The 19,171-nt window shown below is 44.7% G+C and overlaps 2 protein-coding genes and 1 pseudogene across 2 annotated transcripts; all 3 read left to right on the top strand.

Moving 5' to 3' along the window:
- The first annotated feature begins 930 nt into the window (after positions 1 to 930).
- On the top strand, positions 931 to 9,425 carry LOC127783567 (endoglucanase 22). Its single transcript, XM_052310755.1, has 3 exons — positions 931 to 1,767; positions 1,968 to 2,423; positions 8,395 to 9,425. Exons 1-3 carry the CDS (start codon positions 1,267 to 1,269, stop codon positions 9,088 to 9,090), a joined length of 1,653 nt encoding a protein of 550 aa, XP_052166715.1. The 5' UTR covers positions 931 to 1,266; the 3' UTR covers positions 9,091 to 9,425.
- Positions 9,426 to 11,248: 1,823 nt separating this feature from the next.
- On the top strand, positions 11,249 to 15,282 carry LOC127783568 (uncharacterized). Its single transcript, XM_052310756.1, has 12 exons — positions 11,249 to 11,904; positions 12,015 to 12,159; positions 12,245 to 12,335; positions 12,586 to 12,644; positions 12,721 to 12,798; positions 12,912 to 12,995; positions 13,168 to 13,346; positions 13,648 to 13,770; positions 13,852 to 13,924; positions 14,230 to 14,315; positions 14,416 to 14,500; positions 14,591 to 15,282. The coding sequence occupies exons 1-12, from the start codon at positions 11,360 to 11,362 to the stop codon at positions 14,603 to 14,605; spliced, it is 1,563 nt and encodes a 520-aa protein (XP_052166716.1). The 5' UTR covers positions 11,249 to 11,359; the 3' UTR covers positions 14,606 to 15,282.
- A 206-nt stretch (positions 15,283 to 15,488) lies between these two features.
- Positions 15,489 to 18,651, top strand: LOC127783749 (endoribonuclease YBEY, chloroplastic-like; annotated as a pseudogene).
- The last annotated feature ends 520 nt before the right edge of the window (positions 18,652 to 19,171 follow it).

Here is a 19,171-nt window from a genome sequence, read left to right as displayed (position 1 = left end):
GGAGTATGAACCCTAAATTAAACCTGGTGCTCGTATCTTAATAAAGCGATCCAACAATCAAGAATATCCATTATTTTTACTGTTGTTTTTTTATTAAATACTATGTAATACGGGAGAGAATACACATGCCACGTAGTAGCTCCGACGGTAAGATTCATCATTCGATCGCAATGACAAATGATTAGCATTACCCACGCGGGTAAACAAACACACAGCTGCGCGGCGTACGTAGTACTACGTAACACGAACGTCATGCAGGGACCGCATCCCAACCCCGGCCATGACCCGTCTGCAAAGCTTTGTTGGCTGCGCCCATCATGTCCTACAGGCCCCCGATCCACACACCCTGCCTGTCAAAACTGTCATCCTCCTGACCAACAGCCCCTCCCTCATCCCCTCCTGCGCCATTCATTGAAGCCAAAGCCCACCACCGGATCGCGCCTCTCGTCTCGTCTGCTGCTGCTGGCCGTGGCCGCTCGCTCACTCACCCTCGCGAAGACCATCGCCCGCGCGCGCGTGGGCTCCGGTGAGTCCAACCCTCCAAACATGCCATGTCTCGCGGCTCCGCGGCCTGTCTCTCTCGCGCGCAGTCGCGCTTTGGCCAGTAGCCACCTGCAGCCCCAACCCCACCGCCCCCCGGCTCCCGGTCAAAACCACCACCCCCAACTCCCAACCGCTTGCCCCGCCCAGAAATCCCGCCTCGTCTCGGCCTCAGCCGTGTCAACCAACCAATCCGCCCTCCCCCGCCCGCGCACCGGGCAAAATGCGAGATTTACCCGTCCAAAACGCGTCGTCGCGCGGCCGAAGCGCGCGCGCGCGCGGTGCGGTGCGGGGAGCAGAAGTACTACGTGGCGGGGTGCGCGCGCGGTGCGGTGTATGGACGGCGCGGTGATTAGCGTCGCGTTACGTGCGCGCGGGGCCCCCCCGCCGATCATTTCTCCGCGCACCTGGAAAAACGCTTAAAACGCTTTTACACGCTCGCTTGCCTGTCCGCTCGGTTTGCTTCGCGCAAATCTCCCTGGTTTTTCTTGAGGCGCACAAGAACAATAAAGAGGAGGACGGACGCGCGAACAAAGGAGGAGTACAGGATACAGTCGGAGCCAGTTTAGTACTCCGAGAAAGGCAAAAAAAAAAAAACACAGAGAGAGAGAGAGACTGAGAGAGAGGATTAGGAGGACGGCGGCGCGAGCGTGTGCAGCCAGAGAGGCCGGCCGGCGCCCGATCGACAAGCGCGACGCGTACGGCGCCGCCACCGGCCGGCCGGCCATGAGCCGTGGCCGCGCCCGGCTTCAGCCACCACCACCTCGTACCACAACCACCACCCTCGCCGCCGTGCTGGTCCTTGTCCTCCTGGCCGTCGTAGCGCTGCCACTCCGGTGCGATGCGGCGTCGGCGGGAGGAGAGGAGGAGGAGGAGCAGCAGCCGCTAGACTACAGGGAGGCGCTGGAGAAGAGCCTGCTCTACTTCGAGGCGCAGCGGTCGGGGCGGCTGCCGTACAGCCAGCGGGTGACGTGGCGCGGCCACTCGGGCCTCACCGACGGCCTCCAGCAAGGCGTGGACCTCGTCGGCGGGTACTACGACGCCGGCGACCACGTCAAGTTTGGCCTCCCCATGGCCTTCACCGTCACCATGCTCTCCTGGGGCGCCATCGACTTCGCCGCCGACATCGCCGCCGCCGGCGAGTGGCGCCACGCCCTCGAGGCCATCAAGTGGGGCACCGACTACTTCGTCAAGGCCCACACCCACCCCTTCGTCTACTGGGCCGAGGTACGTACGCACAGTACAAATACTACGTACTCCCGCCACCGATCGATCACTTCACATATTCATACTATCTCGCGCGCAATTCAACACGCCATGAATTCACTCTCGCTGCTGCTGCTGCTAGGTGGATCGAGAATGGTAGAGTAGCCATTATGACGTGAGTGAGAGAGAGGCTGACGGGTGGGGGCCATGGTGGTGTGCAGGTGGGCGACGGCGACACGGACCACTACTGCTGGCAGCGGCCGGAGGACATGACGACGTCGAGGCAGGCCTACCGCGTGGACAGGGACAACCCGGGGTCGGACCTCGCCGGCGAGACGGCGGCGGCGCTCGCGGCGGCGTCCATCGTGTTCCGCCGCTCCGACCCGCACTACTCCCACCTCCTCCTCCACCACGCCCAGCAGCTGTTCGAGTTCGGGGACACCTACAGGGGCAGCTACGACAGCAGCATCGAGGAGGTCCGGAGCTACTACGCGTCGGTCAGCGGCTACCACGACGAGCTCCTGTGGGCGGCGCTCTGGCTCCACCGCGCCACGGGCAAGGAGGAGTACCTCCGCTACGCCGTCGACAACGCCGACTCCTTCGGCGGCGTCGGCTGGGCCATCACCGAGTTCAGCTGGGACGTCAAGTACGCCGGCCTCCAGGTCCTCGCCGCCAAGGTAAACCTCCTCAATTCCTCTCTCACTCTCCGCCATGCTTGATCAATTTACTCACTCATCACTCCATGGACATCGACTAGCTAGCTCCGGTTGTTAGGTTGGTGAGCCGCCCTGGCCACCAACAGTGACCAGCCTATGACCCGTACTTTTTTTTTTTACTACACGTAGGATGTGTTCAGCCCTAAGTTAAAATTAAAAGTTTAAAGAAATTGGAACGATAAGACGTAAAAGTTAGAAGTTTGTGTGTGTAGAAAAGTTCGATGTGACGGAAAAATTATAAATTTAAAGGAAAAAAGGTTGGAATCTAAACAGGGCTGGACTCTCACTCTGTTCCAAAATATAAAAATTTTAAACGATCCTCCGATACATATCGAAAAGCAATGCAGAATTAATCGGCTATTTTAAGATGTATTTTAGAAAATAGGTAAGAATCGTTATATTTTAGAATGAAATGAATATTTTCTTCTGCCGTAAAAATATACGGTAAAATCATATGATGTTTGACTTTTTTTTTTATCATATCAGTTAGATACATTCCGTTTTTAATTAGGATCGAGTGAACGAGCGATCTGGGTTTTTCTCCCTAACAAAAGGGGAATTAATGTCACCACATGGCCTATACTTTCCTTGCTCCCCAAAAGAAGCCAAGTAGGATCCCACACCCCTGCAAGCACTGCTCGCCGATTTAATCATGCCTTGAACACAAAACCAATATAATTACGCGCGATTAGAAACACGAAGAAAAATACAAACAAGCGTACACTCTACTACTCTGTTCCCCTCTGTCATCCGTGGAAATGTTTGGACATGGAGAAGCCTCCAAAAGACTGGACTGTTCATCGACTAAAGTCCACTTGATCTCTCCATCCTCGATCGATCAGTGAGTGACTGAGATTGTAGCTGCAATGATGGTGGTTGGAGAAGTGAGAGAGCATATGCATCCAGTGTTGCTGTGTGTACTGACTCTCACATGGCTGAGCATCTGGGGCAGTACTGCCTTTAATTTCCCCCTGCTGAAAGCTGATGGGTTTTTTTTATGCTAATTAAGCACTCCCCTTTTCTGCCTGTCCACTTCAGTCTTGCATGCACCCCTGCTAGCTTCAGGATTAGTTTTCCTTTCAGCATTTTTGAGCCATACATGCTGCTGACCCTTAACAGAAGGTAGGACAGAATCATTCAAAACGTCCAAAAATTAAACACAACCGCAGTGATCTCTTTAATTAGGGTTTGAACTCGCAACAACTTTTGTGACAAGTAAAAGGTGGCTTAACCACTAAGGTAATGACCCGATCCTGTCGTCTGAATGACTTTAGTCCGTTCTTGGTTGGAAAAAAATATATCGTCTTTAGCTTAGTTTAGTAGTAGACAAAGGCTGTGTTTAGATCCAAAGTTTGGATCCAAACTTCAGTCCTTTTCCATCACATCAACCTGTCATATACACACAACTTTTCAATCACATCATCTTCAATTTCAACCAAAATCCAAACTTTGCGCTGATCTAAACACAACCAAAGACTACTAGTACCTGATCTGTCAGTCTCACATTGCCATTGATCGATCGAGAGATGATGCGAAGATCGCAAAGTGATCACTGCAAATCTGCAATGCATGGACCGGGACACCAAGGTTGGTCGCCGAGTTGTAAAGCCAGCGAGGCACGTGGTGGTGACACGGCGATCGAGTTTGAATTGATGTGTCACCACTAGCCGCCGACCTGGTTGGTTGCTTAGGTCACTAGTGTGCTATCTATCTATCTCTAGGACGCTACTGCCTGAATGCAGCTTGTTTTGCTGATGCGAGAGCGTATAAGAGATGAGATTGAGCATACAGAAGATGAGATTTCTTCTTCTTCTTCTTCCTCTTCTTCTTCCATATGACACGACAAGAATTGCGAGAAATTTGGGAGGCATGGCTTTTGTTTGCTAGCTTGTAGGTAGCGTGATAGGGGTCCAATTGAGGCCAAGAGCTGACGACCAAAAACTTCGAGACATGGACGGCTGAAAATGCTCCTTGCATTGAGCCGGGAAACCTTGCACGATTAATGTCCATTATTTACACACACAAATCACATGCTGGTTGTCCATCAAGGTGGATGGTTTCATTCCGGCCTAAGTCAAGAATGAAATTAAAATGACTATTTACGTCTACTAGGAACATAGGAATTTCACGAGAAAGAGCTCTATGGCCGTGTTCTTAGGTGAGGGTTGAGAATTAGAAGAGCCGAACACATCTCTTATATGCCACCTTCATTTGAATTAGAATAGTCCATTTAAACTACAATAGCCTGTGATTGTGACATACAAGAATCCTCTGTAGCACTGTACATACAGTATCAGCCAATAATATATGGATCCGAGTTTACATATTAGAGTGACTGCTACTTCAACTATATATATATAGAGAAACAATAAAAAATAATTCGTAGGACGTAGGGGATATAGATCCTTTGCAGTACTGCACCTACACAGTAATAGCCACTAACGTATGAGTTTGGATCTATATGTTAGCAACTAGTAACTGCATAGACGGTGTTGTAGATAATCCCAACAGCGTTGATGACAAGAAAGTATTGGGTTACAGTAGTTCCAGGTCACCCCCTGCAGCTAGTCTGCATTTTTTTGCTGGCCTGTAAATACTCATAGTAGAGAGGATGATGACCTGTCACCGGGAGGGCCCCACGTAGGTCCAAGAATTCTACACGCCGTGACAGGGCAACAGGGGGGCGTGCGTGAGTTGGACGGGTGACCTGGACTGATTTCCATTTCACTGTCGAGACAGGGGTAGGTGTGAGGCAAATGGCAATGTAGGTCCAAATTAAGATCGTCTTCATCAGCCAATAGCCCTGGCGTGGTCTTCACGGTGCAGTAGCGATCTCCCCTTTTCCACATGAGAGCTGCACGCATCACAAATTTAATCATTTTTCCTGGCTAGTTTTGAGCTTTGAGATGACTCGTTTTTGGCCAGAAATAGATTAAAGAAACCCTGAGCTGCTTGCTTCTTCAAGAGTACTACTGAAAAGTAACATCTACTTCCTCGCAAAAAAAGAAAAAGAAAAAGAAAAGTAACATCTACTTCCTAAATCCCAAAAATATAAGAATTTGTAAATTAAGTTCCTTCGGACACCGGTAAGATTTCTAGAGTTTTACACGTGATTAAGAAAGTAAATAATATTAACTATGAGGGATGGTTGTGATGGATAGATATCAGAAATTACGTCGAAAAAAAATTAAACGGGAGATGACCGTGATTGATTGAGATAATGAGTGTTCTTTTGGGGTTTTTCTTTACTCCCCTGTTTTAACTATTTTAACTTTCTTTCTTTTTCCTTAATGAAATGAAATGCAATCCTCCTGCATTTTTGAAAAAAAAAATATATTTTGAGATAAATTTTTTAACACTAGAAGTTGTTGTATTTCGAGACTATCTTATTTCGTTTTTTTAAATAAAAAAGACTAACTCTTGCTGGAAAAAGAGAACCTTTAGATTTTTTTTGATTCAGGAGCAAACAAACCCTGTGAAAGACTTGATTGGATCAATTGTGTGTCACTTCTAGGTCCAGTACTGAGATTTATATTTTTTTTTAAAAAAAAACTTATGAATGGTCGTCCATGTGGACATGCCCCCGAAATCTGCTGAAAATTAGCTATCATTGCCCAAGAAATCACTGTAGGGATTTTAATTTTTATTGTTTTTTGGACTGCTAGTTGCTTTCAATATATGTAGCTGCTGCGTGAGCAACTAGTCGTAAGATGTTGACATTTTTATTTGGACATGACCGACAACAAAGTAATTAAAAAAATATATCATATATGTAGCGTGCCCCTTTCCTTCTCCCTGGGTAGCCTAGTTGGATGTAGTATATATGAATTGATTTAAGCTAGCTTACTCTGTTTCAAAAGGAAACTAAAAGAAATGTTGCACTGACTACTGCATATATATAGCTGAATTTTCGTTGTTACATGCCATGAAGTAATTAAAGGAAGACAATTAGACACTTTTTCCTTTTATTATACCTTCAAGCAACTGAGTGCACGCATGATTCCTTATTTTACAAGCTACTAGTATTAGATTAGCCAGGTAATCTCTGTAGAACAATTCCTTGATGGAGCAAGCAAATATCACAATCAGAGTGGTTGTTGGGCTCAATGCAGAACATTTCCTCACAGTTTCTAGATTAATTAATTATTAATTAGCAGGAGTACTATCTCTTCATGACACTCCATTATATGGAAGTACGACCGTGTCAACCCACAATAAGCAAAAATATCCATTATTGATGACTAACTACATCGAAAATGAAAGAAAAATATCTCCACCACAATAATAAGTTTTCATGGAATACAGTCAGGTAATCTCCATTCTCCAGTAGTATTGTCACCTTTTTTAACATGTGGTATTAGCTACTGGTAGTGACATTCCTCACAAGTTTGTGGTCTTTACAACAACAACAAAAAGTACTCTGTATAATAAACTGCTTTCCTAGCAAAAAGGGAAAAATAGTACAATGTAATAAATACTTATAGTATATTGTCCAGATTCGTTCTACTATAAAATATTCCATCCGGTACTAGATTACTATATTATAGGACGGAGGGAGCAGCGAGGATGAAGTCGATATCGATCTTACTATATAAGTGCACTTAAATTGGATACAAGTGCACTTAAATTGGAACGGAGGTAGTACTTGTCTGTTGTCTCCAACAGAATATAAAAAAAAAATAAAGAATCAAACTGTTTCAGAATCAAATCGAATCGAAATTAATGGAATTGAACACCCATGATCATTCCCTCAAATCAAAATATATAGAGTAAGCTCCCAACCAATCTCCCGGGCAGATGCTTGTTGGGCCCCACCTGTCGGCGACTGTATCGCGCACCGACAGCGGCGAACTGGCCGAGCTGGACCGCAAACTAAGCTCGAAGTTGGGTTGAATGCTACTCCTCCTACTGTGTTCGAGTTAGATCGATCGCGCTGCATTGATTCGCCGGCTCGGTCGGTCGAGTTTGTACCAGTGTTGTGGTGTTAATATAATGTGTGACTCGCTCGCTCGCACCGGCCGACCTAGCCACGTTCCATGCTGCCACACTGTACCAACACAATGGACACTCGAGTAGCTGACAGCAATGCTGCCTTGTTCCTGAGTCCTCTCGCTGTTCCATCTCATTGTTGCAAAGCTATAGCTATTTTTCTTTTTTTAAAAAATATCACGGATACAGGCTTTTATATAAACGTGCGCATACTAGTCTATAGACGGATCAAAAACGAAATGAAAAGGCTCCACTTACCTATTTTACTCTGATTTTTTCTTTTAAAAAAATATCACAGATATAGACTTTTTATATAAACGTGCGCATACTCGTCTATGGACGGATCTAAAACGAAATGGAAAGGCTCCACTTACCTATTTTACTCTGGTTTGTATCGAGTTTGGTTTAATGCAGGTGTGTAAGTTTGGATCGAGGATGTATGTGTATATAGTGAAAATAAATAAAATTACACACATTGTCACATGTAGGATGTAGCTATGCTTTGTACTCATATCTATGAACGTGCACACGCATAATCATCTTTACGAACATACACATATATATACTCTCTCCGTCCTTTAAAAAAAAAACTCAACTCTCTTTCTAGGTTGAGTTTTTTTTATGATGGAGAAGTACATTTTGCAGTAAAATGTAATTTAAATTTTAAAACTTAATTTTTTAGTCAATTTTAGGGTCTTTTCAGCGTAGTCTCTTTCTCATATAAATTATTTTATTCCGCTATTAAGTCGTTATTGCCTATAAAATTTATATTTCTCCAAATAAAAGATAATTTGTAGTTGTATAATTTGTCTGAACTTTTACAGTCTCGGTGTTGATCATGATATCGGTTTTTGTCACTGAGTTGATTGATCATTGGATTAATCAGCTGAGAGCTAATTTAATTAATCAATAATGTCTTAATCTGTCATCGTGTTGCATGCAGCTGCTGCTGGACGGCGACCCGCAGGCGGCGGCGCACCGCGGCGTGCTGGAGAAGTACAGGGAGAAGGCGGAGCACTACCTGTGCGCGTGCCTCGGCCGCAACACCAACGGCGCCGACAACGTCGACCGGAGCCCCGGCGGGATGCTCTACGTCCGCCAATGGAACAACCTCCAGTACGCCTCCAGCGCCGCCTTCCTCCTCACCGCCTACTCCCACTACCTCTCCTCCTCCTCCTCCGCCTCCTCCCTCCGCTGCCCCGGCGGCGCGGCGGCGGCGGCGGAGATGGTGTCGCTGGCGAGGTCGCAGGCGGACTACATCCTGGGGCGGAACCCGCTGCGGCTGAGCTACATGGTGGGGTACGGCCGCCGGTACCCCGCCCGGGTGCACCACCGCGGCGCCTCCATCGTGTCCCACAAGGAGGACGGCCGCTTCATCGGGTGCGTGCAGGGGTTCGACGACTGGTTCGGCCGCGGCCGCGCCAACCCCAACGTCCTCTCCGGCGCCATCGTCGGCGGGCCCGGCCGCCGCGACGAGTTCCGCGACGACCGCGCCAACTACATGCAGACCGAGGCCTGCACCTACAACACCGCCCCCATGGTCGCCGTCTTCGCCAGGCTACACCGCCTCACCACCGCCATCACCACGGCGGCCGCGGCGGAGGATCCCGACGGCGGCTCGCCGGAGGAGCGTAGATAGAAGGTAGTGGTGGTTTTAATTTGGGCGGGAAAATTCTTTTTTCTTTTCTCATATACTTGCCTTCTTTTCTGCTTAAAAACTTCACTAAATTTTTTTGAAGTGTTAATATGAGAGAGAGGTAAAGAGAGGGGATTTGATTATTATTACTATTAGTGAAAAAGAAACAAGAAAAAGATAGTGAATGGGTGTTATAATTAAGGAGGAGATGAAGGTGAAAATTAGTTACTTGTATTTTTGAGGTTAGGTCTAAGAAGTCAGAACTGAACAAAAGAAAAACTAAAAGGGCTGTAATATTTACTGGAGTTCTGGTATATATTATATAGACCATTACATGTTGCCTGCTTGTACATTTTCTTTCTTCTTGAGGTGAGTATTGTTTTGCAAGATTATTTACTGTCTTTGGGGCATGTTCTATGCTGTATTGGGCCGATGTTACAGAGCTTGGGAGTGGGCCTTTTAAAGCAAAATAATCAAATAATCCCTCCATCCCATTATAAGGCCCTGTTTAGTTTCCAAATTTTTTTTCCCAAAAACATCACATCGAATCTTTGGACACATGTACGAAGCATTAAATATAGATAAAAACAAAAACTAATTGCACAGTTAGGGGGGAATTACGAGACAAATCTTTTGAGCCTAATTAGTCCATGATTAGCCATAAGTGTTACACTTACAGTAACTCACATATGCTAATGACGGATTAATTAGGCTCAAGAGATTCATCTCGCGGTTTCCAGACGAGTTGTGAAATTAGTTTTTTCATTCGTGTCCGAAAACCCCTTCCGACATTCGGTCAAACGTCTGATGTGACACCCAAAAATTTTCATTACGTAAACTAAACGGGGCCTAAGTGTACTTTTAAGAGTGAGAAAAAGAGAGAGATGATTACCTAGTCGAGTAAATGTGAGATGGTATGAAGTGAAAGGTTAGTTGAGTGTATGATGACGATAAGTAGTATGGTACGATTATAATAAGATACAAATTAATTTTAGAATTGTATTTATAATGGGATGGAGGAAGCATATTTTGTCATTTAAGAAGCAAAATGATCAGCTTGGACTTATGTACTTTTGTCCCTCCAAAGCCAAAAGACCTCCAAACCAGAATAACAAAGTTTGCACTCTCTGAGTTGAGTGTTGACTCAACAAAAATGTCCCTCCAAATTCCAAAAAACCTCCAAACTCCAAACAAGAATAACCAAGGGGATGCCATTTTCAACCATACCATTTTTTTTGGGTAAAGTTGCCAAAAAAATATTTACGTTTAGTTTGTTGCCAAATTTGGTAAATACATAAGAAATCTTGCCAAAATTTTGGCATTGTTGCCATGTTGCCAAAATTTTAGCATTACAAAAACTTAGTAAGGTTTATTTTGACTATAATTTGAACATGCCCAAAGTTTCCACTCTCTGAGTTGAGTGTTCGCAACTGATGAATGTGAGGATTAAATAAAAAGCATATAAAACAATAGAGCTATTAACACATAATTATTTTAGTTTTAATTATTATAAACTTGGAAAATAGATTCATTCGATATTTTAGAGCAACTTCTACGTATAAGTTTTTGCATGAAATATAATTTTCAAAGAGTGGTAATGAAAAATGAGGTAAGATATGCTTCTTAATCAGAAAATATCGAAGCTTAAGTGTCAACAGTTAACACCCAATTTTATTATCACAAATCAAGCTAATATGCCTAATTTTGCGAAACATTATTGAGAAATGCCATCTTTTGGGAAGCTTATAATTATCCTTGGATTCGAAGCAAAGGCAAACAAGTTAAGGGCCCCTTTAAATCGTAGGGCAGAAAAAACGGAGAAATAGGAAAAACACAGGATTCTGACAGGAATTGAAGTGTAAAACAGAGGATTGCAAAACACAGGAAAAACACAGGAATGGTCGTTTGATTGGAGCACAGGAAAAACACAGGAATCGGATGAGAGAGATAGACTCAAATTAAATTTTCCAAGAGGTTGGAGCTCTTGCTAAATTTCCTCCAAAATCTACATGCAATGTGCCATTCCATAGGAATTTTATAGGATTTGGAAAGCTTCAATCCTTTGAATCAAAAGGCCAAATAGAAAAATTTCCAATAGGATTTGAATCCTATGATAAATACTATCATTCAGAGGGGCCTAAGATGACTTTTGCAGCACTCCCGTAACCGATTCGCTTTCACACGACGCCGCGACGGCTGAACCCAACCCACCACGTTGGCCGCCCACGCCGCGACCTTTCGCCGGCGGCGAACTCCCCGGCGGCGCCGCCACATGACCAGGAACCACGCCCCCAAGTCCCTCGCCGTCCTCCTCCGCGCCCGGATGCACCCCGACCCCGTCTCCCCCGCCCCGCCGCCGCCCGCTCCGACGGCGGCGGCGGCGGCGGCGGCACCCGACCCCGACCCATCCGCCCCGCCCGCCGCCGCCGCCGTCCGCCACTGGCTCCACGCCTCCGTCTCCTCCTCCGCCTCCCCCGCCCTCGACCGCTTCTCCGATGGCTACCGCTCCCTCGACCGCCCCGGCCGCCGCGAGATCCTCCGCTCCCTCGCGGCCGACTACGACGTGCCCCGTGCGCGCGTCCGCGACCTCATGCGGCAGTATCTGAGCGCCGCGGCGGCGGGCGGGGAGGAGGAGGAAGAGGAGCACCCGGAGGCGGGAGGCGGCGGCGGCTCTGCGTCGGCGATGTACCGGATGGAGCGGGGGCTCCGGGAGGCGCTCCGGCCCAAGTACGCCGGGTTCCTCGAGGCCATGAACGCGCAGCCCGGCGGGCTCAAGCTCCTCGCCGTCATCCGCGCCGACCTCCTCGCATTGCTGGGGTGAGAGTGACACTGGAAGTAGTAGAGAAGCTAATAGAATTGGGATAATATTGGAAATGTTGGTCTCCTTGTTTGATATTGATATTGGGGGGCAATTGCCAATTATGCAGGGAGGAGAACTTGCCGGCGCTGCGTGCGCTGGACGGGTACCTGAAGGAGAAGCTCGTGACATGGCTCAGCCCGGCGGCGCTGACCCTCCACCACATAACTTGGGATGATCCGGCATCCTTGCTAGAGAAGATTGTGGCATATGAAGTTTGTGATCAGCTCACCTGTTTTGACTTTGCAGTGTGCGCTCCGGTGGCTTGACTGATGATTCGCTTCTGCTTTGGTTTTCTAGGCTGTGCATCCAATTAGGAATTTGATTGACTTGAAGAGAAGGTTGGGCGTCGGTCGCCGTTGCTTTGGGTACTTCCATCCTGCAATACCAGGTTGCTTATTATGGCTTCTTGCCCTTGTGGACTATTACTGATTATTGGTGATGGTTTGATTAAGTGTTGATAACTAGATGCATAACTTGTATTTTCCCCAAATGTTTGAGAGTTTTGTAGGGGGCAAATCAATGCATCATTTACACTTCTTATACATTTGTAAACAAAAGTGTTTACCTGCTGCAGAACGATTGTTTTGAGTTAGTAACTAGCTTTGTTTGAGTGTTCTCACTATCTTTATTAAAATTAGGAGAACCATTGATCTTCATTGAAGTTGCTCTGCTCAAAGATACTGCCGCATCTATACAGGTTAGTTAAGTTATAGCACAGTACATCTATTTGATTATCCCAATCCATTGCAACTTATTAACTTCTATCATATTAGGAAGTTCTGTGGGATGACCCTCCAACTCCTGAGAGTGAAGCCAGATGTGCGTTATTTTACTCAATATCATCAACCCAGGTAAAAAAATTTCTTAGAATTCTGGCAGCAAATAAAGTAATGTGGCAGGTAATTTAGCAACAGTGACAAAATGGTGCTTGCCTGCCAACAAACTGATTGTCTATTGCTATCAGCCAGGCCTATCTGGTATCAATCTGGGAAAATTTCTTCTCAAACGTGTGATTGAAATGTTAAGAAGAGATATGCCTTCAGTACAGGTACCACTTCCAAATTCTGTGATCATTTTTCAACCTTACTGTTGTTTTATGCTTAAGCACTGGCTGTAGCATCAGTTGTAAACTGATAATTCATCATGCTAACTAAGTTTTTTTGCCTGTATTTACTGATAAATCAAAGTCAATATGCTTTCTTTGTTGGCATTTCATACAGATTTTTGCAACTCTTAGTCCAATCCCTGGTTTCATGCAATGGCTTCTTGCTAAGCTGGCATCCCAAATAAAGTTAGCAGAGGCAGAATCACAGGATGGCAGTTTATTAGAAGGAACCAGTTCCACTTTCAGAGAATCCATCCTTTTTCCGGAGGAAGAGAGGATGATACATGATGCGGTGTATGTTCCTTTCATAAAAAAATAGCAAATTGTACCTCACATAATTTCAACCTTTTTCATATTCTCTGTACTTATATTAAAAAATGTATTTTTGTTTTTTTTTTATCTTGACCTTTGTTTTCATTTTCTTTCATAGACTTTGGTTTTCTAAAAAAACCAGTCTCTTAATTCTGGACATGCTGTCTCTTTTTCTTTTGTAGTTAACTCCATTACATGTTCATGTGAAATTTTGATCAGTCAATAGAGGAGTAAAGGTCTGCTTTGTGATTTATAATCATCTGCGCTGCTACTTTTGCTTCAGTGAACATGCTGGTGGAAAAAGTGGAATCGAACTACTGCAAGATATACTGAAATCAAGTCAGTGGGTAAAATCTGACAAATTATCTTCTGCACTGAAATCTCCTCTGATGCGTTTGTGTGCAAGGTATCCAGTAGCATCACTTCTTCTGTGTATTTTTAGAGTATATATTAGTTGCAACTGATAGTCTTTGCATATAATCTATAGGTATCTCGCCAGGGAGAAAAAACGAGGAAAAGCTCTTGATGCTGTTGCAAATTTTCACTTGCAAAATGGAGCAGTAAGTTAGCCACTATGTGCACATTCAGTTTCAAATGCTGATGCTACATAGGGGATTTAGTTTTGTAGGGTATAAAAACCAGAATTTTCTGTCTGCTCTGCTTCTGTGTGAAACTTAGAGTTATAATGACCTCTAGAACCATGTTGTTGTTTCACATGTAAATACAATATTTACCGATCTAAGCATTTCTATGCTATTTCACATTCGAAATTTTCGCTTAGTACCATAGTATGGTCTATTGAAGGAACATCTTTTTGAAACAGGTGGTCTTATCCTTACAGAATAACGCCTTGCTTTTCTGGCAGATGATCGAGAGGATAAACTGGATGGCTGACCAATCAGAGAAGGGCATTCAACAGAGTGGAGGTATCATGGTAAATTATATGTACAGGTACGCTCTTGTTGAACTAATGTTTATCCAGAATCCCAGATGCCTTCAGATGGCGTTCATGGACAATCATGTTTATGTACAATGCCACTCTTTTGTTCAGATTAGAGAATATAGAAGAGTATGCGCTGTCATATTTGGGTACAGGGCTTGCTCATACTTCATCTAACTTGCTCCAATATATCGAGGTATGAAAAGATTTGTGCTTGAAAATTGGCACAGTGTTTTTCTATTTTTCTCTTCTGCCTTTGTTTTCTTGCTGAGATGTTCTGCAACAGCCAAAGGATGCATGAGCTGAAGAACACTTTTGGAAATGAAGTTTTTCATCCAGCGAAGGATTATAAGGATATCATTGGATACGGATAATAAGGATATCACACTTCTCCCCGGTCCTTGTGGACTTGAATTCGTCATATAAATTGTCGTGATAATGTATAGCCGCGTGTATTTTTGTTTCTGATTGGCCTCGCTGCACTGGTAGCATTGTAGCACTAGGAGTAACTAGTAATTAGTTTATCTTGGCCATTCATTCTCTCCTGTTCTGGTAAATGTATCACGGAATATGGAATACCTAAATACCTAATAGTCATAGTCACAATATCATGCATACCAATGCAAGAAGAAGCACTTACATTTGCACTTATTTGAGACCAGTGATCTCATGCATATGACTTGGTGGATGTATGTCCTGTTTTCCGCGAGCGGATAAATGATTTTAGGTTTACATGGTACACTGAGTTGGGATTCCTCCAAGTGCGGGGCTCAAAACCATAGGTGAAAAGACAACCGTACATATGCAGGCTGATAGTTTTCCTGGGGACTATTCTATTCGTTCGGTTAGTGGCCCAGAAAAAAAATCCTAAATTTTAGTATATTTTGGACGGTCCCTATTGCAAAAGATTCACATTATAGTACCCTTTCTCTCTTGCGACGTGAATCCGTGTGTTCCCCGCTCATGTCGCTGCCATTTTCTTCCCCACGGGTGGATCTAGAAATAGATTATAGGAGCTCATCGTCTTCTTCCTTCTTTCTTACCTTTCCTGTTCTCTTAATGGTGATCTACTGGGGGTAGGGGGGTTTGAGTGCCCCCTCCCCTCCCAAAACCCGCACTAAGATCTACCCTTGCTCTTCCTCACCCTGTCCTACGTTGTTTATTCTCTCTTGCGACGTGTATCTATGTGGCCTCTGTTCGTGTTCATACCATTCTCGCCCCCACTCGCGTGCAAGTTGAGCCCTGTTAGATTGGCCTCCTCCCATTGCTCCTCCTTCCAAAGCCAAGTGACGATATAGTGCCCCAACCGTCGATCTTTCTCGTCTTTGATAATTTGCAATGTTGGAGACATCACCACCATTCTCTATCTCCCCACTACTCTTGATCCCATGTCCCCCCATCCCCCCACTGATCCACTCACACCCACCCCTCCCCCCCTCCCCCCCCCCCCAAAAAATATAATTATAATATAAAATGTGACATCTTATCTGTAAGCAGCAAATATGATATTAATCCACCACAGAATAATACTTCCAACTTCCTCATACAATTATTGAAGTTAAATATGGTACGCTTGCATATAGATGCTGCAAGCAAGATATATTAGGCCCTGCCTCATCACAATAGAAATGCTAAGCTAGCTAGGTGGAATCATTTTCTAAAGGTATTTGTAATTGGCGTGTGCACTGAGATGTGTTAGGATCTTATTCAATTTCTCTTTGCACAAGGCACAGTGCTGGATAGTAGCGGTCTAGTTCCAGAAACAAACGCTGAAGCCATTAGGGTGGCTAGGTCAAGAGGGGTACAAACAATCATTGCAACAGGAAAGGTAAAGCTAACTTTGTTCTACTCAGGTAATTTTGTAATTAAAGAGAAGTTTGTTTCCTGTCTCAATGTTAACTAATTTCCATGTTATTTTTGGAAACAGTCCCGCGCTGCAGTTATTGAAGTTCTTGGCAAGGTTAATTTAGTTGGCACATGTGTCGTTTCAAAATTGTCTCCAGGAGTATTTCTTCAGGTTAGCTGGGTGCAATAGCTTGGCACTTTTCTATGCTAGCAGGGTTTGTAAGTTTTTTTTTTCTATTCCTCTATATGCTTGCAGGGTTTGTTAGTTTAAGGCGAGGGGGCCAAAAGTTATATCAAAAGAATTTGGATATAGAAGTGTGCAGAGAGGTAAGCTGCACAAACACTATTGATTAACATGTTTTTAAACTCTTGTCCGCCATTATTGTAATTAAGGTTGGTGCTCTTGGCATTTCAGGCACTTCTATACTCTCTGGAGCACAGAGTTGCCCTGGTGGCCTTCAGCCAGGACGACTGCTACACAACGTTTGATGATAATCCTCTGGTGGACTTTTTCCTGGTGTACCACGAACCAAAGGTGCGGCGGCATGTATTTCTCTTACGAATGATTTTCCTTTTTTTTTATTACTAGTAAAACAAATTCGTGCATTGCAACCCAATACATACAAAAATTAGACTATGTTTCAAAAACAATTAGACTTCATATCATCGCTAGATGACAAAAGAAACTATGCACCATGCGGATAGCTAAAGCCTAAGAGCATCTCCCAGAGAGGGCCAAACATGTTCCTAAAAATTAACTTTTGGGATTTTGGTTAAAACTAGGTCTCCAACAGACTGTCGATCATGGTCCTAAAATTTACCCATATCTAAAATCGGTGCCAATCTCATCAGAATTTGGGAAGCGGTACACCCTCCCAATCACACAAATCGCGCCATTTTTTTACTTCACCTCTAGCAATTTGAACTGTTTACTGACTACGGCTTGAAAGAACACTTATAAAACTCTTGGCCTCTGTTCATGTTCATACCGTTCTCTTCCCCACTCGCGTGCGGGGTGAGCCCTATCAGATTGGCCTCCTCCCATTGGCCATTGCTCCTCCATCCAAAGCCGAGTGACGACATGGTGCCCCAACTGTCGACCTTCCCCGTCTTCGACAATTTGCATTGTAGGAGACACCACCACCATCCTCTATCTCCTCACTACTCTCGATCCCATGTCCCCCCATCCCCCCACTAATCTACTCACACCCACCCCCTCTCCCCCTCCCCCCTCCCCCCCCCAAAAAAAATTGTAATATAAAATGCGACATCTTAGCTGTAAGCAACTAATATGATATTAATCCATCACAGATAGTATTTCCAACTTCCACATACAATTATTGAAGTTTAAATATGTTACGCTTGAATATAGATGCTGCAAGCAAGATATATTAGGCCATGCCACACCACAATAGAAACGCTAAGCCAGCTAGGTGGAATCATTTTCTAGAGGTATTTGTAAATGGCTTGTGCCACGCTGCTTTCGTCGTTGCTCGTGCCGATAACGTCGGCTACCACCTTTGTCACCTCGCAGCCGTTGGAGAGCGCGAAACCAAGAGGCCGACAAGTTGGAGCATCTCTTTATCGTTTTCTCCATCGCCTAGTGCCATGACCTGGTTAAATGAAACGGGAAGAAAATGTAAGTACCTTTACTAACATGTATAGCGAATTAATCATTGTGCTGGTAAAAGTAAGATGACAGGATTAGGTACCTCATTTGGACTAGCCCAAAGTGATTCCAACAGAATTTTTACCCCGTTTCCTTTGGAAGTCCCGAGCGGCACAACTTCAAGCACATCACTCTGTGCCTGAATGAGAATGACATGTGCCTTTCCATCAACCCTCCTCGCCCAGTGTGGCCTCAGCATAGACGAGATCGCTTCCCGAGTTTCTAAGAACACAAACTTCTGCATTTTTCCCTTATAGCAAATGAAGCAATATGATGATAGAAGAAATGAAATGCTTAGACTTCTAATAAAGTTCAAGCATTTCATTTCTTCTATCACCATATTGCTTCATTTGTTATAATGGAAAAATGCAGAAGTTTGTGTTCTTAGAAACTCCGGAAGCGATCTCGTCTATGCTGAGGCCACACTGGGCAAGGAGGGTTGATGGAATGGCACAGGTCATTCTCATTCAGGCACAGAGTGATGTGCTTGAAGTTGTACCGCTCAGGACTTCCAAAGGAAACGGGGTAAAAATTATGTTGGAATCACTTTGTGCTAGTCCAGATGAGGTACCTAATCCTGTCATCTTACTTTTACTAGCACAGTGAATAACTCGCTATACATGTTAGTAAAGGTACTTACATTTTCTTCCCGATTCATTTAACCAGGTCATGGCACTAGGCGATGGAGAAAACGATAAAGAGATGCTCCAACTTGCCGACCTCTTGGTGTCGTGCTCTCCAATGGCTGCGAGGTGACAAAGGCGGTAGCCGACTTCATCGGCGCGAGCAACGACGAAAGCGGCATGGCACAGGCCATTTACAAATACCTCTAGAAAATGATTCCACCTAGCTGGCTTAGCATTTGTATTGTGGTGAGGCAGGGCCTACTATATCTTGCTTGCAGCATCTATATGCAAGCGTACCATATTTAAACATCAATAATTGTACGTGGAAGTTGGAAATAGTATTATGTGGTGGATTAATATCATATTTGCTACTTACAGCTAATATGTCGCATTTTATATTATAATATATATATATATATATATATATATATATATATATATATATATATATATATATATATATATATATATATATATATATATATATATATATATATATATATATATATATATATATTTTTGTGGGGGGGGGGGGGAGGGGGTGGGTGTGAGTGGATCATTGGGGGGATGGGGGGACATGGGATCCAGAGTAGTGAGGAGATAGAGGGTGGTGGTGGTGTCTCCCACAATGCAAATTGTCAAAGACGGGGAAGATCGACAGTTGGGGCACCATGTCGTCACTTGGCTTTGGCAGGAGGAGCAATGGGAGGAGGCCAATCTGACAGGG

This window comes from Oryza glaberrima, chromosome 9, assembly GCF_000147395.1.
Source record: "Oryza glaberrima chromosome 9, OglaRS2, whole genome shotgun sequence".
Classification (NCBI taxonomy): Eukaryota; Viridiplantae; Streptophyta; class Magnoliopsida; order Poales; family Poaceae; genus Oryza; species Oryza glaberrima.
Note: the sequence above shows the minus strand (reverse complement) of the source record. Positions and strands in the feature narration are given on the sequence as shown.